The 26,063-nt window shown below is 44.4% G+C and overlaps 1 protein-coding gene across 2 annotated transcripts in view; it reads right to left on the reverse strand.

Annotated features, from left to right (window-relative positions):
* Positions 1 to 26,063, reverse strand: part of CDH13 (cadherin 13) — a 1,023,179-nt gene that overhangs the window by 571,856 nt on the left and 425,260 nt on the right. For both annotated transcript variants that reach the window (XM_015083822.3, XM_053210797.1), the window contains exon 4: positions 2,873 to 2,989. In XM_015083822.3, the coding sequence (XP_014939308.2) occupies positions 2,873 to 2,989 (117 nt within the window). The remainder of the gene's footprint in view (positions 1 to 2,872; positions 2,990 to 26,063) is intronic.

The raw sequence follows: 26,063 nt of genomic DNA on the forward strand, positions 1-26,063 counted from the left end.
TCCATCCGTGCCCTGTCCCCTTCCTTGGACCTCACCTTTTCAGGGCACACCGGCAGGGTTGCAACTGTCTCCCCCAGGCCTCAGAAAGCTGTCATGCTGGCACCCAGAACACAGGGAAGGCTGGATGTGCTGGAGAGTTTGTGCCTTTGTGAAAGATCCTCAACCAAAGACAGATGGGGTTGGTCTGTCAATACCCCAGCTTTCTCCCCCGTGGAATGTGCTTTCCACCATTCCCTAGCATGTCCCCTGGGGATTACATTGCAGTCACCTACAGTGGGAGTTGCCTTGATGAAGAGACCTTTCAGTTGGCTGTTTTCCTTCCCTGGATCACTTCCATTCCCCCAACTCCCCTCCCTTACCAGTATTCTCTTCACCTCCTACATAAACTAGTTGCATTTGAATTCTTGTCTCAGGGTCAGCTTCTGGGGGAAACCAAAGTGAGGCCAGCGTCCTTATGCGTTCATAACCACAGTCTCTTCTTCATATGGCATTCTACACTCGTCTGATGTGCGATATTTATGCAGTTAGAGTTGCCTGACTCAGGAGTTTGAGTGGGCGAGGAGGATGCGTCTCCCTTCTCCCCACCTCCCCAGAACTCTCTGAAGATACCTATACACTGTCTCAGAGCTCAGCAGAACATCCCTTGTTAGCTCTTGGTGTGGGGCTGATGACGGTGAGGCATAAGACATGAAGAAAAGGATAAGGTGAATGGATACAACCAAGCATGCACGGAGGGCAAAAGTTCCTTTAAGGGTATAAAGAGCATGGAGAAACCAGTAGCTGTTGCACGGCCATCCAGGTATTCCCAACCAGGTGGTGCTGATATTGTTGGTCCATCGCTACTCTGGAAGGAGGCCTGGTGTAGAACCCTCAGGGGTTCTCAACCCTGGCTGCACATCAGAATCGCCTGGGATTTAAAAGCAAACTGCTGATGCGTGGTCCCCACTTCCTGACCAATTGAATGGATCTTGGGAGGCGGAGCCTGGCGTGTGTCTCTTAACTTCTCTAGGCAACTCTGATGCACAGTGAGGGCTGAGACCACCAGACTTACGTAAACGTCTAAAGAGCAAGGATGCAACTGGTGTCTCTGAAATGGTTTGGGGGCAGAGCCTTGCAGCCTTGAGGAATCTGGTCCTTGGTGAGTGCCACTCTTGGCTTCAGGGACACTGACACAAGGGCCATCGCAGTGGTTAGGGCTGTCCACAGGGCAGGGCTCCTAAACCCCACCATCACCCACTTGGAACAGCTCTGCCCCCCTTTGTCCCATGTCCCGGACCCTTGGCAAGGTTTTGCTTAAAGAAAGGCATCTTTGGCACAGTGGTAGCTTCAAATCTCAAATAGGGTGATTACCAGGACACTGGATTATCGATGCCTCTAATTTCCAACAGAAATAGATTTCTAATGGTCCAAATTACCTTCACTTCTGGTCCAGGTCACCATATAACACCCCCTTTGGCAGATCTTTCTGTGCCCACTGCTCGTAAACACTCTGCTCCCACAAATCATTCCCTATGAGGCAGCCAGAGGGTCTTTCAGTGGGCGCACACACACGCACACACACACACCTACCCCAGGGAGAACCTCCAGTGGTCTCTTGCTGTGTATACAATGAAATTCCCACTTGCCATGGTGTCTGAAGCCACTGTGACAGTCCAGATTCTCTGACTTTAGCTCTTACCACTCTTCCCCACTCACACTGCAGCCATCCAGATGTTTTGCTCCTCAAATACGCCTCGTTCCTTCCCACCTCTAGACCTTTGCATGTGCAGTGCCCTCTGCTAAGAGTGCAGCTTCCCCAGATCTTGCTGTGGCTATCCTTTTCTCACCCCTCCAGTCTCCATTCAAACACCACGGTCTTGGACCAGCCTTCCCGGCCATGTACATGAACACTGCTGTTCCTCTACTCCCTGGCCTTGCCATTTACTCTCTTCCCGAAGAGCTGTTTCCGCTCCTCACAGAATTTATTATCCTCTGCAATTTTCTTGTTTGTTTATTTCCTCATTGAAATATAGCCTCCCCACTATAATAAAGCTCTATCACACTAGGGGCTTCTCTGCTGTTCACACCAATATTCACCCAGTCCCAATCTTGAAGTCTGGCATATAACAAGTGCTCCTTATTTATGTAACGAATGAGTAAATAGTTCAATAGCATCCAGCCATTAAGGTCATTCACTGAACTAACCACCACTGTTCAAATTCCAGGATGACCCAAAAATACGAACTGGTTTACATTTGATTCTCCATGTTGACTTTCCTACAGGGAGAGAATGTCTTGATGAAGCAACACCAGTATTTCTGCCCATTTAACAGTGAACATTTCTTCCTGGAAAAGTTATTCCCCTGATTCACGCGACAGTGTTTTCTGGGTCTGGCTAGTATGATTTAGTTCTTTTGATCTTAGTATGATCTTAGTTCTTTTTAGAGAGCTGACCCAGGGTGCCACTGGACTTACACATTTGAAAATTAGGATCTAAATTAGGCCACATATCATACTGCTATACTGGTATGGTATGGTATGGCATGTATAGTATAGAATCTGGCTTGTTGCCTGGACATTATCTTAAAAGCAATGAATCTATTAACAAGTGACATCTTCCTGACACAACTTTAGCATGTTTGTATGACACACAGCTCTCCAAAGCATGATATTCAGAGGTATTATTACTGTTGTTTTTATAAATTCCATTTTTTGTTTGTTTGATGGCTTTTGTCATTCTTTTATTGGCAAAACCATCTGGTTTCTTATCATAGAGGAATAGAGGCCAACTTCAGGAGGCCACCAAGACGGTCACAGTCAGCTTGCCCTGTGTATGCTTTCCTCCTTATTAAAATGTGCCTTTGTCATGTCATTTGTATTTTGTATGACTTACCTTGCCAACGTCTCTTGGGAAAGGCTGTCTCTGATTCTCTGGAATTAAAATGGGAGATACCACGATGGACCTCTTTTGTCTTGGGACAGGAGAAGTTCTTGCAAATTTAAATATATCCTAAAAGAGAAAAAACCCAAAATCAATCGACTAAATAGCCCCACGGAAAGGATGTATCACTCTGCTCTGAGATATGGTTCCTTTGTTGCGAAAGCATAGGGCTGTTTGGACATTGTTAATTTTATTCTATCAAACCTCATTAGCGTTAGCAAGTACATCCTTAGAATCATACTAAAGCTGACATCGTGATTCACAATGACTACCATTAAGCTCTTTAATCCCATCTTCTGAATCGTTCTATTCACAATGTCAGTCTTGATTTATACATCCTTCAGTGCTGGGATATTCCCGTTCTTAATCTGCCAAGTGAGGAGATTATGTACCTTGTCACGAACCCCCAGAACCCACTGAATATAAAAGCTACTGGCCTTATGGCCAACTGCAAGGTGTTTGCACTCATAAATGCGTAGGGAAGAAGAGGCAATTGCTAAATTCCACACTACGCCAGGCATTATGGAGACTCCTAGTCCATATTTTGTCAAGGAATATTTGTTAATATTAGTGGGCCAACTGTTGGAATGCACCACCCATGCACTACACCCCCAACTTCAATGACTGGAACAACACTGTTAGGATTTCCGCCCTATCTGTAATTTAACTATCAATGACATACATGTGTGCAAACGAGGAAACGTTGTGTCATAATTTTAAATAAAGACCGGTATTGCTTTTTGTAAGTAGGAAACACATGAAAATAAACACACTGGAGACAAAAATGAGGGTATTCAGCTTGAACTGGAATCTCAGGGGGGAAATCAGCTCCTCTTTCTAAAAGGAAAATAAGCAAGGGGGTAGTGGGGCATTAAAGCGTTGTTAGCACCAAGCTGAGACTTTCCCCTTGATCTGATCAGAGGACTGAAAGTGGAACATCATTTTCAGTATATAAACCAATCTCATTCAATGCCAGTACTAGCTGAAGTTATGTTATATATCATCCAAATCGTCTCGAACTTTGGATGACAAGTTCCTACCAAAAGGCAGCAAATGGTATTTAAATACCATCATTGATCCACACTCCACAAAACGATGTGTATATTTGCGTGCGTGTGTGTGTGTGTGTGTGTGTGTGTGTGGTGTGTGTGTATGTAGTTTTAAAGAAAAATCTATATAAGAAAAGTCAAACAGGAAACAAGATCAGCTAAGGCTAAGAAAGCTTCTATCATCTTTCTCTAGATTTTGGTGGCAGTGTAATCTGATGGTTCTCTTGTGGAACAAAATCGGGCAATAATTATTTACCAGGAATCTTATACATGTTCATACGCCTTCACTCAGTGATATCACTCCTAGGAATACATTCAAATGCTAAATTCAAAAGGAGAATAAAGCTATATGCAGGCAAGTGTTCACCAGACATTATTTATAAAGGGTAAACATGGCAAACAACTTAGACATTCAACTGCAAGACAAGGTTGAATTTGGGTCCATTAGCAAGAGACACTCTTAGATGGTTACCAGTAATGTAGGTGCACAGACCATGTTCTAACCTCTAATACCACATTTGACTGCGCTCATAATCACCACCATAGACTACGTACAATCTCTTAAGTGTGCATTAGGCAACGTGCTGGGCACTTTACATGTGTTCACTCTAATATTTGCAATTAATATCTCTAGTAAATCTTGGTCTTCCTCAAACAATGAGGAATATCAAGTTTATTGAGGTGGCGGGGCTTGTTCAATTCACCTAGCTAGTAGAGGGAATATCTAGGATAAAATGTATAGGGAAACACAGAATGCAATATTGGGCATCTTCTCTTATATAAACATGGAAGAATGATATTTAAAATCTCAATGCATGAGTGCAAATAAAACTGTTTGGTCTCTGGGAAGACAAAATAATTAATATTCAGGTAAAGACAGAAAACCAGAGTGTGTATATGTAATGGAGAAAAAGTAAGAGGGGTTAAAACAACAACCAATCCGGGGCGCCTGGGTGGCGCAGTCAGTTAAGCGTCCGACTTCAGCCAGGTCACGATCTCACGGTCCGGAAGTTTGAGCCCCGTGTCAGGCTCTGGGCTGATGGCTCGGAGCCTGGAGCCTGTTTCCGATTCTGTGTCTCCCTCTCTCTCTGCCCCTCCCCCGTTCATGCTCTGTCTCTCTCTGTCCCAAAAATAAATAAACGTTGAAAAAAAAAATTTAAAAAAACAAAAAAACAAAAAAAACAACCAATCCACCCACCCAACCAACTACCACCAACAAAATAACCCGGCCTAACCAAGCAAAAGACAGGCTAGAAAAAGAGAAAATGAAATAGACAATAATAAGACAATGAAAAACACAGTGGATTATATTCACAGAACACTGACATATAACATCTGGGAAGAGTCTGCTGGTTTACTAGGAAGTACCAAAAGAATAGAAAATATGTAAAATGTGTACAACATATGAATCTCATTTACAATAAAAAGAATCTTGAGGTTCAGATGAGAGAATGTCTCAGAAAGCCCTCTTAAAAGATTTAAAGTCCTATGCAAATATAAAGAATAGGTGATTTGGCTCTGTGACACAGCAAAAGTAGGCTTTAGTTCATTATGAGAATATATGTGCAAATGTGTCTAAAGTAATGAAAAAGCACACTGTGTCGTCAATAACAAACTTTCCATTGTTTGTAATAAAGGCCTTATTTGAGTTTGCAGGTCTGTGAATGGGTGTTATTTTTGTTCTCATGAGTACTTAGGAGGTCAGGCCCCTGAGTCCCCATTCCCACATCTGGTGTCCTTCTAGCTTATTATTAGCAAGTCAAGCCTGAAGTGGCCAGTCCATTTCCCCAACTCTCAAAGCAGCCCAGAGCTTAGCAACAAGCACAGCTATGTCAGCCCTTGGGTCAAAAATGCCTAAGAAAAGAAGCAGGAAGCTCTGAGCTCAAGATGGCAAAGTGCACGTAGAAGGGAACAGGGTAGAAGGTGGGAATGACTGATTTTAGAGATGTCTCCATGTGCACCGGAGTCCTCCATGGTGGGCGTGTTAAGGAATTGCTGGGGCCAAGACATATGTCACCCAACTTTTCGCCTTACAATGGCAGAGACCTCAACAAATACTTGTTGTCCATGACTGAGCTTTTATGTCAATAGGTCCACTTTTGTCCTTGTGATATATGTGTATATCTAACTGTATTTGTTGACAAATGTCTACCTGTATACTTGCTTGTGTGTCTAACTTTGATCAGGTCTGTGCTAAATGGTTTGTTGGTATGCTTTGAAGCCATGTGTTTCCGTGTGACAGGGACCATGTAGGAGCCATACCTCTGATGTGACTGACAATCATACACTTTATGCATATCTAGACAGATGTGTTGTATAAAAATGTTTATGCCTAACTGTGTGTGTTTGTATCTGTCAGTCCCTCATGTGAAGCCTTTGAATGCACCAGGCTGTGGTTGTAACCTCAAGGAAAGAAAACAGAAACAGTGGGGATAAAAAAATGCAACCAACCTAAGAGCTATTTACAGAAGGAGAAGAGATAAGGTGTGGGGAAGAATGGCACATCAGGGCCAAGGGGAAGCTGTCCGATGATCTCATGATGTCTTTTTTTTAATATTTATTTATTTTGGGAAGACAGGGAGAGTGAGAGTGGGGGAGGGGCAGAGAGCGAGGGAGACACAGAATCTGAAACAGGCTGTAGACTCCAAGCTGTCAGCACAGAACCCAGCATGGGGCTCGAACCCATGAAGAAGGGGATCATGACCTGGGCCAAAGTCGGATGCCTAAGCGACCGAGCCACCCAGGCGCCCAAAGACCTCATGACTTCTGATGTTGCCACTGCCAAGATAGTGGGCAAAGAGAAAAACAAAAAGACAAAAACGGCAGTTCTGGGTACAGGTGTTTCATGCTGTAGACAGGTAGACTTGAGGGGCTGTTGGATATCCCACAGAGATTTCTAGAGGAGGTATCACGAATTGTATTTGGGAGGGAGCAATGAATGAGGGAGAGAGTTATCACAATCAACCACAAACAAGGGTAGCCGGAAGGAAAGGGAAGGAAAGGCAAAGCTGACATCATCCACACTATGTCCAGAGGGAAGAGGCAGGAACTCAACCATTCACTGGGTTTCTGAAAAGGCCAGCAAAAGCCATAGAAAGGTTAGGTGCAAAAAGGGAAAACCCAGAAGGATGAAGAGATAAGAATGTCAAAAAGGAAGGGGGACATGACCGTATCACCCAATGCAGACATCCCCTCCAACAACCCGAAAGCCACAAGGAGGCTGTCGGGCTTGACAATGAACAGGTATTGATTTTAGGAAGAGCAGCTTACCAGTGTGTTAGGGTCGAATTCAGGAATCAATGAGAAGTGAGGGCTTTGGTGCGGAAGGAAAGGAGAGCCTCGGGAAGGAGAGAAGGGACTTGGGAAGAAGTCTGTCGGTTCAAGGGGAGACCAGGAAGTGTGCTGGGCACGAGGAGGAAAGGGCTAGCGGAAGGAAGTCATAAGCATGGCTGCAGATGAGTGCAGAGGACAAGTGATGGGGGCAGGTGCCCCAACGAGGCGGGAAGGAGGGGATCAGCAGCAGTGAGCCCAAGAGAGGAGGATAGAAACTGCTTTCCTTGAGGACAGAGGGAGGTTGAAGGGGAATTTCTCATCTGTGAAGGAAGGTAATCTGCCCGTGCTCCTGATTATCAGAATGAAATGAGAAATTGTGTGGGGAAGCAGTCTGTGCTCTGCAAAGAACAGCACAAAAGTGAAGGATGGGTCTTATTAATACCAGGACAGGGATGTGAGGAAATGAAGACAAGCCACTCAGTCCCTTTTACGAGTGAGTAATTCAGCTGAGGGTGGCCTAAGGCCAGATCTTAACGCAGACACACACGGACACACAACCGTCTCTAGATTTCCAGACCCGTCAGACGCAGGCACACTAACATCAAAATCGGTGTCAAACGCAAACACTCACACGTGCACGTGCACACACCCACAGACTCACACATGCTCATGAATAGATAACCACGCAACAGCCACACATGACAAGCCTAAACCCAAGGACACACACAACACACACAATACACCTTCCTGCTTGAAACCGAGATGGTTTCCTCAGCCACAGGTGCACATGCACAGGCGTGTGCCTCTCATGGGAGCCTCCCTACAACCCTGAACTGGCCGGACAACGATCCCCAGCACCTGTGAGCCTGGAACGGAAGGAGGGCTGCAGCAGCCTCAACCAATTTCACTTCAGTCAAAGGGCAGAGCTGTGTCCTCGGGGAGACGTGATCTTGCAGGACTTCATTATATGAGAATTGCACCCCTTCCCAGAATGTCCCTCCTCTCCTGCGGGCTCACCGGAGCCTTCGCCTTCCTTCTGTAGGGTGTTTGGGTTTACAATCCCATTTGCTTTCCTCCCTTCTTCTCAATCTCAGGAGAAATTGGCAGTGTCTTAGAAGCAAGGTTCACGCTCCCTGGGGGTGTCATGTCACACAGTAAAAAGAGCATGCTGGAAATAAGGGGGAGACCCCTGCAGCTGTGGACAGGGGAGGGGCTGGGGGGGGGCAGGGAATGAGGAAGGAGGAAAGAAACGAAGACCGTGACCAGGGCAGGAAGAGTGGATTCGTATTCGTTCATTTATTCATTTCTTCAGAAACTATATGTGGAGCCCTTCCTCTCTGCCAGTAGTAATTCTAAGCATCTGGGAAAGTGCAGTGTACAAGAGACAAGCCTCTGTCCCCATGGAGCTCAGATTCTAGAGCAGGAAGACAGACAAACAGAACGATGGCCCAGAAGCACAAACAAGTGGGAGGGGGGATAGTGAATGTGTGCAGGGCGGGTGGATGCTGACGTTTTAGACGGAGGGTCCAGGGGAAGGGCCCACAGGTGGCAATGAAGGATGAAGGAGGAGGGAGCCATGTGGGCACAGGGAGGAGGGACTGCCACGCTGAGGGAGCACACCTGGCTTGTTGAGCTGAGGGGAGGCCACCTGTTTGGCAGGAGCACCTGAGGGGACTGGGAGGAGACCAGTCAGCGACCCAGTAAAGGGAATTCAGATACTGGCATGACAAGTGAGTCTTGGGGGGGAGTGCGGTTTAAGCTGAGAAATGACAGGAGCCCACTTACAACTAAAAAAAAAAAAACCCAGACATGTTATGTGGAGAACAGATTTACAGAGAGAAACATGACGATGCTTCTTTGTAGTGTTTCTTCCTTTTTCCAGCTCTGCCTTCACAGGGCACACTGGTCCCTCTGCAAACGCTGGTCTGAGTGTTTGATTTGGGGAAAGGCAGAGCTGGCGTCCCTCTGCCCTTACTTCCTGCAGCATCTTTAAGGTGTTTTTGAGGTAGAATTTAAGGACCAGCAAATTCACCTGTTTTTAAGTATGCATTGCAGTAGTTTTCAGGAAATGTACAGAGTTGGGTGGTCATCACCACCATCTAATTTTAGAACTTTTCCATCACCCTGAGCCCGGCCACAGGCTGCCACGAATCTACTTTCTGTATGCACACATTTGCCTTCTTGGGATGTTTCAGAAAAGAGAGCCACAATATTTTCCACAGTGTTTTTGTGGACTTGCCTCCATGGTGTGCGGGTTGTGAAGGAGGGAGGGATGTAGCCGATAGCCAATGACTGGTAAGGGACCTGCTCCCCTCTCCCCAAGTGGGCCCACGTGCAGGGGTCACCCAGAGTCCCTGCTGGTCCCACGATGGCTGAGACTCCCGTTCCTCTCACCCCCCACCCCCCAACAGGTGCAGATGCCTCCTCACACCGGGGTCCTGTCACAAGCTTTATTACCACAGATCCCACCCGTGACACCCATTAAGGCAAGATGCCCAGAGTTGATAACTACAAGGTCCAGGTGCTCCAGGAGTGGAGGGCAGAAAGCTTTTCCCAGATGGGGCTCCAGAGCTGGAACCCCACTCCAGGTTTTGGTTGTCATTGTCCCCTCCCACACCCAGCTGAGGCCACCCCAAGAAAGCAGTGAGGTTTGAGAGGAATCACCCTGTTCCCTGTATGCAGAACACACGGCCACAAAGGAGCGTGCACCTGTCTAGCCATGAGGATCTTCACGAGCCGACCCTCGCATGAGCCGGCAGCGACTGGAGGACTGCTGTCTGCCTTTCCTTCTCTCCCCGCTCCTGTATTTGCATCAGGAAATAAATGGGAGGGAAAAACAGTACAAACTTAATAAAAAAGCCACAAGCTTCTGCCCTTGTTCTCTCTACTACTATTATAAGTTCTGGGCAAAACTGTGTGCTCAGAGCAGAGAATTCAATAAGGCAAAGCCTTACAGAAGCAGCATCCTCTCTGGAGAGGCAGGGAGTTAGGAGAGGGCAGTGCCAGGTGGGACTCAAACAGTCAACCTGGCCCTGTTGTGGACAGTCTTGTAGATGAAGGTGGGAAGGTCACATGTTCTTCCCAGGCAGTGGGGAGCCTGGTTGATGCAGTGGTGTCATGCTTTGGGGTTTGAATACCACGTACTGGTTAAAGAATCCTGAAGATCATTCCTTTGGAGAGTCTGAAGCTTGCATTCCAAACTCTAGTCTCACGGTCACAGAGCCTGTTTCTTCCGCATCTTTCTAATCCAAAGATTTACTTGGCATCCTTGTCCTAGACTCACCAAATCTGCTATAGCAAATACTGACATTAATGGAGTAGGAGTGTACCAGGCACCGCGCTAGGCACACTGTAACAGTATCCCATTTAACCCACCCAACAACTCACAGGTAGAATTGCCATGCCTGTCCTCCTGAGGCTCAAAGGTGTAAGAGACTCACCCAAAGTCAACGCTGTTAAGCAAGATGAAGGAACCCTGACATCTGTGACTCCAGGGCCCCCTGCTCTAATCTAAGCCTGATGCTTTTTGTCTCCGCAGGCCACAGCTGGTGACCACCTTTGCAGGGAGGTCCACGTCTGCAGAACAGAGTTCCTTGGCCCTGTTTACTCAAGTGTGCTTGGAGAATCACAACTCTACTTGTGCAGAGGATAGAAAGCAAATCTCAATCAGCCTTTGGCTAAAAGGATCAGCTACCTATACTGCAGGGGGACAGCTTAATTGTCTGCAAATTTCTGCAAATGAATGGAGCTGAAGAAATCAATCTCCAATTTATTCCATTCTTGCAGCTGATCTCCTTGTGCTGAAAGTTGCCAGGAGGAGGGTCTGTGCTTCTCCGCTCACATTTCGTATGCAATCAAATGTGTGGTTCAGCCAGCATTGCTGGACCTGGGGCGAGACTTAAAATTTGCTTTATTAACTCCTGGGGCTGAAGTTTGCCTACTTAAGGAAGAAACAATCAACAAACATCAGACTTTCAGCAGCAAATTTAGGAGGTTTGAGAGCCAAGATACTGATGAGAGCTTGCTTCATTTCCAACTATCTGTCTCCCGAATATTCTGGAGGCCAAATGTCAGCTGTGCTGTCATCTGCTGTAAGTTCACTGCACAGAGTTTTGATGACAATCAAATGGGGTGATGTGGAAATTGCCCATTCGTCCTGCAGAGATCACCCCACGGTATGGCAGCAGGCATTACATGAAGGAAGAGGGGGGTTGAAGGGGAAGATGACGGCTGGCGGATCCATAGGGTGGGATGAAGCCAGTCTGCTACTGTGAATTATGCCACACATGCTTTTCAAGGGTTGCTGGTATGCAGATGGGAGAGATGGATATAAGCCACTGTCTCCTAGAGTCCCCATGCCCCACACGCTCTTCTAGAAGTGATCTCCAGTGATATCAGAAACAATGTCTCCCAGGATGAAAGTCACCTACCAGAGACTTTGGGGATGGCCAATCTAACAAGTAACTTTGCAATGGAAGGACCGATATCAGAGCCTCTGAATGATTAGCACCAAAGACGGAATAAATACCCCAATGTAATGAATATGACAATTATTTCCATTGCTATGTGTGGTTAGGGCAGAAAAGAAATGGCTTTGCTCAAAGAAGTCAATGGAGACAAGAAGGTTTCATCAGAAGGGTTTGTAATTTGAATGGTGCTTCCAGAAGTTCTCTGTCTAGCAGCCAGGAAAATCTTTTAAAATCTCCCCCTTCCCCTTACTAATTCGGTATTTGCTTCCCGTTATCAAAGGATGGAGCCTCCAATGCTGCTGAGGCCTGGGAGGGGGCAGCACGTTTGGCTCTGGATGACATCTCTGATCTTAGGTGCCCTCACTGTCTTCCTGGCTCTGCTTCTGCTGCACAAGCCCTATCGGGATCGACAGGTAAAAGCTTACCTAAGGGCTCTTCACCTAGCAATGCCCCCCTCCCCGCCCCTCTACTTGACTCTCTTCTACTCTCAGCTTAAGAACCACATCCCCAGGGGCGCCTGGGTGGCTCGGTCGGTTAAGCGTCCGACTTCAGCTCAGGTCACCATCTCGCGGTCTGTGAGTTCAAGCCCCGCGTCGGGCTCTGGGCTGATGGCTCAGAGCCTGGAGCCTGCTTCTGATTCTGTGTCCCTCTCTCTCTGCCCTTCCCCTGTTCATACTCTGTCTCTCTCTGTCTCAAAAATAAATAAACGCTAAAAAAAAAAAATTAAAGAACCACATCCCCAGTCTCTTTGCTGCAGGGACTGCCTACTGTTCATCCTTCATCCAGAGCCCCTGTCTCAGCTTTTCTTTTTATTATTATTTTTCAATATTTATTTATTTTTGAGAGAGAGAGAGAGAGAGAGAGAGAGAGAGAGCATGAACAGGGGAAGGGCAGAGAGACAGGGAGACAGAGAACCCAAAGCAGGTTCCATGCTGTCAGCACAGAGCCCAATGCCAGGCTCGAAACCAACGAACTGTGAGATCATGACTTGAGCCAAAGTCAAATGAATGCTCAACCGACTGAGTGACCCAGGCATCCAAAGATCCTGTGTCTCCCCTTCTGCTCACACATTTCACTCAGCAGCATTGGTCTGTCAATCAATGTGCGTCTGCCACACAAGGCTCCTGGCCCCAGAAGGGCAGGCACTGTGTCACCCTAGTTTGCTATTATTCCCCCTGTACCTAGCACAAGACCGGGCATATAGCAGGTGTTCAAAAGGTATTTTTAAAATAGTTTTAAATGAAATAATAAATACATACATGCATACATACATAAAGGGTTATTATAAGAATTAGGATAATCTAGGTAATGAGCTTAGCACAGTGTCTGGTTCAGAGTATTTTCTCCGCAGTTGTGTCTAATAAGTAAATGAGCAGGATGTCCATGACTCTTCTTATTTCCTCTTCACCATGGAAATCTGTTCTATAACAACAATATTGCTGCCACACTCAGTTTGGACTTTTTCATTCTAGAATTCTCATGGCTTTCTGAAGTAACTGAATCTATAGAAATTTTTGAGGGGCACCTGGGTGGCTCAGTTGGTTGAGCGTCCGACTTCGGCTCAGGTCATAATCTCATGGTTTGTGAGTTTGAGCTCCACGTCGGGCTCTGCGCTGGCAGCTCAGAGCCTGGAGCCTGCTTTGGATGCTGTGTCTCCCTATCTCTCTGCCCCTCCTCTGCTTACACTCTGTCCGTCTCTCTCTCTCAAAAATAAATAAACATTAAAAAAAAACTTCTAAAGAAAATTTTCAGAAGTTTCACCCTTGAACCACTCAATAGAAGACCATCACTTTCTGGAAGAAATGACAGTGAAGCTAAGATCTGAAGGCCAAGTGGAATTCATCCAGGTTCGAGGGACAAGGAGGAGGAAGAGTTCCGGGCTTGGGGAACAGCATGGAAGAAGGCACAGAGGCAGAAGATGGCCAAAGACCAGAAAGGTCTAGGGCTCAAAGAAGCCCCAAGAAGAAGTTGGAAAGAGAGAGCCAGATCCAGTCCACAGGATTTTTCTGAATCCCGAGGAACACAAGAAGCCACTGAATGGTTTTAAGCAGAAGTCTGAGATCTGACCTTGCCTTTGACACCACCCTGTCAGAGCTGAGGAGCCATTCCTGGAAAACACATTTTCTTAAGTAGGCTTTCTTTCCTGCTTTTTGTTACCCTGCAGCCATCCTTGTATTTAAAAAGTTGAACTTGAAAATGAGACAGAAGTAAAACAACAACACCCCACACACATACACATATTCTACCACTTGCTCTAAAATGTCAACTTGCTCACATTTGAATAGCGAGTTAAAAAATAAAATAAAAGCATATGCTTTGGATGAAAATTTGCCAAACCACACTTCCAAGATGCAGTTGTCTCCAAAATATTTCATGAATCTCCCAGGCACAATCACAACACAGATTGGGACTCGCTAGTTTCATTGGAGGTGAAAAATGTTTTAAACGTACTTAGATTCTTTAGTCAGACGTCCATTCAACCACGTGTGATGGTGATGGGGATATAATGGATACAATTTCCCTCTGTCTGCTCTGGCATTGATAAAATATTCATGTTAAATAGCTATTCTGAACACCTGGAGGCATCTTGCAGCGCTTTACAGATGGACCTGTTTTTCTAAAACGCATATGCATTCCTGCCTCAACAGCTGTATTAACTTCAGAATGCATTCTAGATGTGTGAGCACTTACCCCAGATCCCATGCTTTCTGGTCTGCATGAGCTCATAAATTTGTGAGTGGCCTCCAAAGAAAGCCCCCATTAGAAAACCCACATGTGAAAAAAGGATTCTTTTCAATGCGGTGGGTATTTATTGGGTGTTGGCTATGTGCTTTCCCCAAGGATGGTCCACAGTAAATGATACAGGACTATCCTGCAGGCACCCCAAACTCACATGTCCTAAACCAAATTGAGAAGCCTGCCCACTCCTGCCACAGCCCCCAAGAGCGCCTGCCTCCCTTTCTCAGCGTGAAAGATCTACACCCTGACATCCCATGGATGGCTTACTTCATTCCAACCATACTGTTCTCCCAAGGGGTTACCACCTCCTGAGGGGTCTCCTGGCATCCAGTCCTTCCATCTCTAGCATCACATTCCCTGCCATGATCAGCACATTTCCCCTGCTCACCTCTGGGTTCCTCATGACTTATCATTTCCTCTTACCCCCGAGCCCACTGACTGTAGAATAAGAACAAACAAGACCTCAACAGACTCTCCAGAAGCAGACACTGAGATAAAGATTTGAGAGCAACCAGAAGTTTAATACACTTTCTAAAGTTTCTATAATGAACCTATTCTACTTGGAATCAGGAAGAAAAAATGAATTCATTTACTCACAAGCCTGTGTCACACAAACAGAATAGCATTTCCGTGTCCTTCCTTCCAGGTTTTAATATACTTTCTGCTTAAGTTGGAATTGAAGGGTCTGAACAATTTTGTACCTTGCTTTTTGAAGCTAATGATAAAAACCAAACCTCCTTCCCTCCTGTGTCACAGATTCTGTAAATGTAATTTTAGTAGCTGGACATCATGTGGCTATATCAGCACGCATTTAGCCATACCCCTGTCCTTATGCTCCTAAAGTTTCTGGGTTTCCAATTCTTTGTTATTATAAATAAACGCACCAAAATATCGGTGGATGCAGTTTTATTTGCTTGCTTGTTTGCTTTTTCATGCTAGCCTCGGAATGGCTGGCAAAAGTGGGATTACTAGGTCAAAGGTTATGAACATTTTGAAGGACCTGTGACATATTCCTAAACTACCTATCACCACCGGAAGTGCATTTCACGTTCTTCGGCAGGGCATTTCCCAAGTGGTACCATCACGTCTCTGGAGCCAGTTCCAACCATGTTGCTTTGCCCAAACATGCCATTTTCTGTCATGACTTTATGGCTTTGTTGGTGCTGCTCCTGTGGCTTAGACAGTCTTCCTCCCTTACTTACCTCTAGTCCTCTCTACTTGTCCAGTAACACACAGACACATGCACACGCAATGCACTCACGGCGTCTATTATACATTGTGTGTGCCGTTCTCCACCTCAATTTAGATGGAGGTTTCTGGGTAGTTCCTATTAACTTCCGGTTTCTTCTGCCAGTCCCATTAGTATGCAAGTGCAGGCCTCATTCTCTAAACTTTAACAAAGGTTGGCTATTTAATAAATATTTACCTATTTAATAAATGCTATCTAGTATCAGATGGAAAACTGATAATAGCCCTTTTCTTCTTTTCCCAAGGGAGTTTTTGACCTTTCCGTTCCTTAGGGTGACCTCAGAGAAGGACCTTGCATTTCACTTAACACCTGATGAATTTAATCATAAGGTTGGAAGGGACGCCCGTTCTCTCCCCTGCAGCCGAATCGCCTCATTAATTGGAAGAAGACGGTGCCGGCTGCGGATGTCAGTGGCACAGCCACCCCGCAATGAGGCTTGACCTCAAGTGTGCCTGCCTTCGGGAGAAAATGCACGCTCACAGATGTCACTGGGCTGTTGTAGGAGGGAATCTGAGAAACCCAGTGTATGACTTTATCAAATAGAAAAGCAGATGATTCTTTACTTTCTCATCTGAGGTAAAACCCAGCTTCTTAGGCCAAATCTTATGGTGATTCAGGGAAAGGAGGGCCTCAAACCAAGCTTCCCCAATGAGAGGGGTGAAAACAATCCTCCCCTTTGGAATGGCGTGCATCTGTTTCAGAATCTGGAATGGGGGGAGGAAATGTGAAGCAGTGTCCTGGCATTTAAGGAAAGCAAGTACCCATGACCAGAACTCAGTCTCTGGATTTGGTGTTTTTGACATCCTTGTTCCTCCCCTTTTTATCCCCTTGCTTTATTTTTGGTCATGAACTTCGTGATGTTGTGGCTGCAGACTCTAAAATTTGCCATTTCCCACGCTGGCCGCCAAAGCCAATTGCCTCCTTTGTCCAACCAATTTTTAAATATCCTTCACTACTGAAATTCAAGACTGTTTTGCTTAGGGAGTTATTCTCAATATTTAATGGAAATTTCTTCCCTTTCATTGACGCCTCCCCCAAACTTCCAGTGCTATTCCTCTTCTCCTTTTGTTAAAGACATTTTAATTAAGACACCAGGGTTACATTAACCTACTTAAGCAGTAATCTGCCTTTTATGTGGCTCTCTTCAGTGAAGTCCCCAGTCAGCAAAGTGTCTCTCTCCTCCCTTTGTTCTGTGGTTTTCACTGGATTACAGATCCTCACGTTTTAATTCAGTGGCAACCACTATTCCACACTCTGCACTTTCCATGAATAAATGCAGCTTCACCATGATGCATGCACTGTCACGTGTTGCCCCACATCATTGATTACCATGGCCTTTGAAGATTCAAAGGTGCGTCAGATCCACCAGGAAAGAGGGGAGAGAAAGACCACGTTTGATATTCTCCAACATCTGAGGTTTCCCTGGGCCCACAGGTTTTGATGTCAGGATGGTAAAACAACAACTCCTTGAAGAGAGGAGAGCGTGATATAAATATTCAGTTGCCATGCGATACTCATTCCATCTTAAAAGACCGAAGGATCAGACTCCTCTTTCAAAGTCAGGATTGACAACTACAGAAACTATTTGATAATGGAGCTCAGCAAAATCTATTATGGGACCAAGAGAAATATGTTGGCATCCCAGCTACTCTGTGAACTTGCCCCACAGGAGGGGAGCACTTGCATTTGTTTTCAAATACTTCACACTAAATTCTTCACGCGTTTTACAAATAGGAAAATAGCTTTGAAAATCAGCAAATTCTAAATGGTGAGAGAGAACACTGTCTGAGCTTACCAGGAATTAGACACTAAGTCTTACAAACACTTTTTTTCTCCACGAATACTCATACAATCTCTGTGATGCCAGTGCTGTTACACTTCTATGCTACAGATGAGAAAGCTGAGGCCCAGGAAAGGTAAACACCTTGCCCAAAGACATATTGCTGGTGAGTGAGGAGCCAGGACTTGAACCCAGACTGTTCTGCTCGGAGCCTGGACTGTTACCCATGCTACCTCTTGCCTCCTACATGTGCTATCTTTACATGGTACAGTTTTAGTTACTAAAATAATTTTATTCAGGATCTTTTCCAGTTAAATTTATATGTATCACATTTATCCTTTATCTGGTTAAATGAGCTCCAGTTTCAAAATATGTTCAGAATTTGACTGTTTCTCACTTCCCAACCCTCCCCCAATGGCCACCACCCTGGTTCTTGCCGACATCCCCTTTGGCCTGGATTATATTGGTCCCCTAGTTTCTGCCCTTTCCTCAACAGCCCCCATTCCACGTGCCCAGTGGCCAGGGTGGTCCTGTTAAAACACGAACTAGATGATGTCACTCTTCTGCTTCATAGCTGCCAGTGGGGCTCCTAGCGCTTGGAGTAAAACCAATGTCTTTGTACTGACCTATAGTGTTTTACGTAATTTGCCCCCGTCTCCTGTGAACTCCAGTGCCCCTGAATTACTCTGGCCCAGTCTAGTTGCCTGAAATATACCTCAGGGCCTTTCCACCTCCTGCTCTTCCCACCTGGAATGCTTTTCCCTACAGATACTTACGGAGTCACTGTATTAGTTTCCTATTGCTGCTATAAGATATTACAATCAACAGTGGCTTAAAACAGGGCACCTGGGTGGCTCAGTCTTTTAAGCATCTGACTTTGGCTCAGGTCATGATCTCATAGTCAGTGAGTTCGAGCCCCGCGTCGGACTTTGCATGGACAGCTCAGAGCCTGGAGACTGATTTGGATTCTGTCTCCCTCTCTCTCTGCCCCTCCCCAGCTCATGCTCTGTTCTTTCTGTCTCAAATGTGAATAAATGTTAAAAATTTCAAAAACAAAAAACAGTGGCTTAAAACAACACACAGTTATCTTCTGTTCCTTGGGGTCAGATATCTCAAACAGGTCTCACTGGACTGAAATCAAGGTGTTTTCAAGGCTGTGTTTCTTCCTGAGGTTCTAGAGAAGAATGTGTTTCCTTGCCTTCCCACCTGCTAGAACCTCTATCTACATCTCTTGGCTCCTGGCCCCACAGCATCTTCAAACCTCTCTGTGGCTCTCTTGTGATTGTGTTAGGCCCCCTAGGATAATCCAGGATTATCTCCCAACCTCAAAATCCTTAACTTAATCACATCAGCATTAAATGACTGTCAGGCTCTATTGACCTATCAGGTGACGTTCACGGGTCCCAGGGGTTGGGATGTGGGTGTCTTGGGGCCACTGCTCTGCCTGCCACAGTCCTGATTCCACTCCATTCAGGTCTTTATTCAAGAGCCACCGTCCTCATGATGCTGGCTCCGGCCACTCTTGCCTGTATTTCTCTCTCACTAAAACTTCACACCCCCTTTTCCACGCTTTATTTTTCTCTTCTTTGCAAGATGACAATCTAATGTACTTAAACCATGCTTTATTTTTCTCTTCTTTGCAAGATGACAATCTAATGTACTTAAACTGATTCATTCATTGCCCATGTCCTCCACTAGAATGTGAGCCCCATAAATGCAGGATTTTTTGGGGTCAGTCTAGCATAGTTGTATCCCCAGCACCTGGACTAGTGCCTGCATACAGTAGGTGTTCAATAAATATATGTGAAATAATTTATATCCTTTCCCATCTTAGTCATATTGGAAGGTGAAAAATGAGAAATAATTCAATCAGCCACGATTCACTGAGTACCTATTATGCGACTTCCACTATGTTATGTGATCACATCACATCACAAAAATCATGAAGAGGTGTCAGGCTGACGTTTATAGTGGTGAAGGATGTGCACTGCACAAAGGCCCTTGGAGGAGGTGGGCAAGGGCTGAAATTCACCTTGTGTTATGTAGCCATATGCCCATGGGGACTGTGACCCTTGAGGGAATGGCTGTTTCTAATTCACTTGAAGATACTGTCACATCTGTCCTGCCCTGGCACTGCCCACCTGGCATGAGCAAGCACTAAGTTCTTTCCCCAGTGGGGCATTAATGTTTGTTAGACACAGGAGGGGAAGAACCCAGAGGAGGTGGGCCTGGGAAATGGTGAAGAAAACTGTAGGACTATGGGTTTCAACCCCAGAACCCAAGTGGGACTCAGCATCTGCCTGCTGTAGAAGGGCTTCTCAGACTGGAAGCTGGGGAATCTTGGTTTCTATCTTGCCTCTGCCCCCACGGCTGCAGGACATTCTGGAATTTACTACTTTTCTGAGAGCACCAGTTTCCTCACCTATGTGATGGGTGGGGTGATCCTGCCCCCACAGAACTCCCATGAGGGATGTAAGAATGCTTTGCCAACTCCAAATTCCGTTCCAACATTGGCTCATCATTTATTTATAAGGTATGATGCCTGTCTCAGTCATTCCTTTGCTCAGGAAGTCCAGTGGCTCCCCATCTTATCAGAGTGAAAGGCAAAATCCTTACAAGGGCGTGTGAGGCCCTATGTAATCTGCTCCACGCCATTCATCTTCCAACTATGTTGCCTACAAGTCTACCCTTTACTGATTCCATTCCACTGGCATTAGCCTCCTTGATGTTCTTTGATCACAAACATTCCTACCTTAGGGCCTTGGCACTTGCTGTACTCCACCCAAGAATGTTCTACATCTGGGTCTCAGTGACTTGTATTCTTACATCAGTCAAGTCCTTCCCAGGACCCAATATCCAAAATTGTAAGATTTCCCTCAGAACTAACTACTTTCCTTCCATGATTTATTTATATCCATATCCCTGTCACCATCTCACATACAACATATTTTATTTACATATATTTTTTCTCTCTCCCCCTCATCCCCAGACCAACAAATAAGACCTGTGAGGCAGGGATCTGATTTTTACTTTTCTAATTTACTATTCTAATCCTAATAAACCAGAACAGTTCTTGGTACCTGGTAAGTGCTCAAATGACATGAATTGAGCGAATCGTGAATTGAATCGAGAAGGCAAAAGGAGCCTATGCGGAGTAATAAAATCCAATGAGACGCTAAGCTGTGTGTATTGACTGCTAGCAGAAACAGAGGTTATGCCTGAGCAGAGCAATCCGGATAGTTGGCTGAATACTGAATGTTTTTTTTTTTTTAACGTTTATTTATTTTTGAGACAGAGCATGAACGGGGGAGGGTCAGAGAGAGGGAGACACAGAATCTGAAACAGGCTCCAGGCTCTGAGCTGTCAGCACAGAGCCTGACGCGGGGCTCGAACTCACGGACCGCGAGATCATGACCTGAGCCGAAGTCGGCCCCTTAACCGACTGAGCCACCCAGGCGTCCCTGAACTGTTTTTGCAGGATGGTTAAGGTTTGGATAGACAAAGCAGGAATCAAAGAAAGTAGGAGAAAACAACTGAGACAACAGTACCACCATCTTACACTTACTGGAGCTTGCCATGCTCCAGGTACATGTTACAGACGGATCATCTCATTTAATCCTCAAAATAGCATGCTGGTAGTTACTATTATTAATCTTACGATGCAGATGAAGAAGCTAAGGGACAGGGAGGTTAAGTAATTTGCAAGTGGCTCAGCATTAAAAGAAGCATGACGTTTGGCATAGTCACAGTGTAGGTTGATGTCCTAAGGATCAAAAGTAATAAAAGTAAAGCACTTTGCTCCTCGAAGAGTCTCACTAAGTGACGGCCATCATTATCAGTACAGTAGGCCAGAGAGATTAGCAAGAATTTTGGTTTTTGGTTTTATGTCCTGTCTTTTATGCTGTCCAGAATGATACATGAGTCCAAACATGCTTGTGAACTCCTTCCATTTCACCTGCAGAAGTTCTGTCTTCTGTTGGACACACTGGAGAAACACCAGTGAGTAGGATCTTCATAGTCCACTATGCTGTCTAGCTATAAGTCTTGCCATTAAGATTATGGAAACTTTGTTTTTAAAAATTTTTAATGTTTATTAATTATTTTGACAGAGAGAAAGAGAGAGAGCAAGCGAGCAGGGGAGGTGGAGAGAGAGGGAGACACAGAATCCAAAGCAGGCTCCAGGCTCTGAGCTGTCAGCACAGAGCCCGACACGGGGCCCAAACTCACAAACTGGGAGATCGTGTCCTGAGCCGAAGCTGGACACTTAACTGACCGAGCAACCAGGCATCCCTGGACATTTTTCATCTGAAGTAACTTCAGTATCTAAGCCAGAGATCAGACAGAAGATAATTGCCCTGTGACTAGCATCATGTATGTCCAAGAAACAACATTCTTTTCCTGCTTCAACATAGCATATTTTTAACACAGGAGCTCTCTGGATCTATCAATATCTTCCTGTTGGTATACTTGGCTGTCATCTACTGTAAGAAGTAGTTTAGAACAGGAGATGAAGGCATGACTGCTAAATTGCTGGTTTGTATTCAGATCCTAGCTCTGCCACTTACTGGCTTTGTGCTAAAATTGTTCAACTATTCTGTGCCACAGTTTTAATATGTATAAAATGGAGATTATATTAGTACCTACACTGTAGGATTGTTGTAGCTATAAAAAGTGTGTGTTTGTGTATACACATGTACATGTATGCACATGTATGCATATTGTGTATGTCTATATTGTGTTCCTCAAGTGTTAGATATTACTTTTCTTTTACGGGGTACATTCTGCAGTGCTATCTCTCCTCCACCAGAAAAGATAGTTGGTACTGACCTTAAAGAAGCAGCTATCGGTTTCAATTAATCTGTGCAGGCCCATATTTATTTTACCTCTTTTCCTAGGGCTGACATCTTATCTGTTTCAATACTCTCTTGATTCACCCCTCAAAATGCTGCTTATCATAATCAAAATGTTTCAAACCAGTAAGAAAAATAAAATCTTAAGAGCAGCTAGAGGAAAAAAGACACATTAGGAACAGAGGAAGAAAAGATAAGGATGACAGCAGATGTCTTGTCAGAAACAATGCAAGTCAAAAGACTATGGAGCAAACCTTTAAAATACTCAAAGAAAAAAGAAATTCCATTCAGAATTCTAAACCCAGGGAAAATATCCCCCAAAGTTGGAGGTGAAATAAAGACTTTCAGATATTCCAAAGGTGAAAGAATTCACCACGAGCAGAACACCACCATAAAAAACATTTAATAGCCCTTCAGCTGGAAGGAAAGTGATACCAGATGGAAATACGGATCCACACAAAGGAAGGAAGGACCCAAGAAACGGTGGATATATAGGAAAGGTGACTTTTTTTCTTATTTTTTAAAATATGCCTTGAAGAGGTAGCTGACTATTTAAGGCAGAAATAATAACAGTGTATTATGAGGTTTATTTACAACATATAATAAATTAAAATGCGTAACAGCAATACTGCAAAGGTGGGGTAAGGGGAAAATGGAAGTACACTGTTGTAAGATTCTTATACTACATGTACAGTGCTGATGTTATTGGAAGGCAAACTGTGATAAGTTGAAGACATACACTATAAATCCCCATGCAACCACTAAAATGACCAAAGAATGTTTCTTAATGCCATGCTCTTCGGTTTGGTCCCAAGTACTACTTAAGCTGTGGAAGTTAGGGAGGAAGAAATTATCACTAAGGTGGCCAGAATGCCCCTAGCGATTGGTGGGGAATTGGATGTACCAGTGAGATCACCCGTCAAGACCTGCTACAGTAACCCTGCGGCAGTTGTAAATGGTTAATTACCTTATAGACTTTGATCCTGCATGTTTACACTGATTCTTTGGCTTTTCTGCATGCAAAGTCTTATTTTTTAAGGAAGAGAAATGCTGTACATGACAGTAACCCTATAATGTTGAACACAATTAAGTCTTTTTGAGGTGTACAAAGGGCCAAGCTCAGAAGAGACGACCAATGTTGTAAGAGATGCAAGGCAAATCTATTGCATTGCCAAGAATTATGCTTTCTTTTTACATGAACTTTAAAAGGTCTTGGGCTGTGTGTATGTATGTGTAGAAATGTTTCATGTCTCTTAGACTAAATTCTTCTTTTTAATGATAAAAGCAAAGTCAACTGAATCACCCATCTATATGGTAATATCAACTTTTGTTGAGCAAAAACTGAGACTTAGCAAGGTTAAGCAATTTGTCCAAAGCATGAAGAGAAGCAGTGACAAGTGGGGGCATATTGATTTGAGTCTATATCAATATTTCTCCAGAGGTATACTCAATCTTTATATTATTCAAAGGACAAGATTAAGATTTTTTATTGTCAAAGATGTTCAGACGATTTTTTTTTATGATATTGGAAAATACTTTAGCATGGTCCTGACTTTCAAAGGCATGGGCACTTTCTCCTTTCAACTAAAACTCAGATATTAAGAACCCTGGTGTAAAAACCATCATTTTCAAGTGCAAATTGAACATTAGTCTTGAATCTACTCTTGCTGTAGATCAAAAGTAAAAGAGAAAATACCACCCTTGATTAGCATAGCATCATTTACATATGCAATCTCACCAGTCCCCTACCAGCTCACAACTGTGGTCAATCCAAGAGATTAAACCCAAATTCACTAAACACATTGACACATGTCTGTAAAGCACAGGCTCTCATGTTAAGGATTTTAATTGGGATTCAGCAGAGACTCCCAGTCCCAAAAATTGAAATCATGAGTCGTGATGAAAATAAAATGTTCGTGGAGTGCGGTCGTAGCCTAGGGATGATTTTTCTGTAATTGTACCTTCATTTCCATGATTGGTCCTTTAGCTATGGTACTGAGAGGATGCTTTCCATCTCATATTCTAGGAGGTGTTGGATAAGTTCTCCAGGAGCAGGAAAATTGTCAAAGTATGCCCATACCAGCTGCAGACCATTGAAAGAGCTTTCTTTCCTGGGTAATGTTTGGTTTCTGGCTGCTTTCGGAGAGAGAGCTGTGGACCCATGGTACAGCTCATGGTGATTGGGCTGGTTCCCATGATGTTGCTAAGAAATCAGCAAAATAAAGCAACCACGGCATTTCCTCAGAACAAATAAAAATGTGTCCACATGGAGAAATCCTTGATACAGAGTCAATTAATCCAATGTTATAAGCGTTGGAGAAGATGGAAACTGAGAATGGGGAGGACAAAGAACAAGAAGTTAATCTCACCCAGAATAGGCAAGGTGTGTTTGTTTCTTTTGCAGATGGAGTTGGAGTCCCCAAGAAAACTAAGTGAGCAACATCAAGGAAGAAGAACGAAATAAGGCACTTTGCTAACCATCCTTACCCTCACATTCCCATCAATAGCTCCTAACCACAATGCCTTCCCCTGTCAACTCAGAAAATTACTTAGCTTCTTTCTGTACAAAGCTTCACCAAAAACAGTATTACCACTAATTCTGTAAGTAAAACCATTCTGCAAAACTTTCAGATCTTCACCCACATAGTCACTGAGTCATGTTATACTTAAGGAAAATTAATTTACTAGATTTGCAATCTCAAAGGACAGTCTAGATTTGCTGAGTGAGTCTAAATAAGGTTAGTTTCCTACTATTTGGGGGTAATAAGAGGTGTTTTTGGGAAAAGCTGGGTGTGCCTGGATTTCCAATAGCTCAAAAGGTATACTGGGGAGCCTGGGTGGCTCAGTCAGTGGAGTGTCCGACTTCGGCTCAGGTCATGATTTTGTGGTCTGTGAGTTCGAGCCCCGCATTGGGCTCTCTGCTGACAGCTCACAGCCTGGAGCCTGCTTTGGATTCTGTGTCTCCCTCTCTCTCTGCCCCTCCCCCACTCATGCTCTGTCTCTCTTTCTCTCTGTCAAAAATAATTAAACATTAAAAAAAATTTTTTTTTAAAGGCATACTGAAAACAGAATTGCACAGCCAATAAGAGGCACAATTTTACTTTTAAAGTGGCAGAGAAAGAAAGTAGAAATAAAAGAAGAAAGAAAAAAATTACGAACAAAGGAAGACAGATGAAGCTGGTTTAAGGTATCTATCGATTTGCACTATTTTATTATATCAGTATGGTGCTCAGAGGGAACCAGGGCTGACAAGTTAATGAACTCTAGTTAGAAATTTCCAGATGAAGCTGAGAATGGCATTAGCACCTGCCTTGTTCTAATCATCTGAGACCCTGCCTTGAGAAAACGTCTTGATCATTACAAGGGAGCCCAAATTATCTGCACTAACAATAACCATCAATCAAATGCTAAGAAGACAAAGGTTGTGTGTATTAATGCAAGAGGAATGGGAAGCAGTTAACTCAAAGCAGGCTGGACTTGAATTAGACCTCAGTTCTAGTCCCTGCTCCATACTTAATAATTGTGTCACTTTGAATAGGTCTTTTCAATCTTTCTGAGACCAAGAGTTGCTTCCATAAAATGAGAATAATAGTGCCTCTCTAAAGATCGAAGGTGCCATAGGTATGGATTTCTTACTATTTCAAAGTTCTTCTACTTGGTAGGATGGCGTCAAATGAATTAGAATTTAGAGGTCCTTTTACACCAGGGATTCTTATTGCCTGGTGTCCATGGAA

The sequence above is a fragment of the Acinonyx jubatus genome, chromosome E2 (genome assembly GCF_027475565.1).
Source record: "Acinonyx jubatus isolate Ajub_Pintada_27869175 chromosome E2, VMU_Ajub_asm_v1.0, whole genome shotgun sequence".
Classification (NCBI taxonomy): Eukaryota; Metazoa; Chordata; class Mammalia; order Carnivora; family Felidae; genus Acinonyx; species Acinonyx jubatus.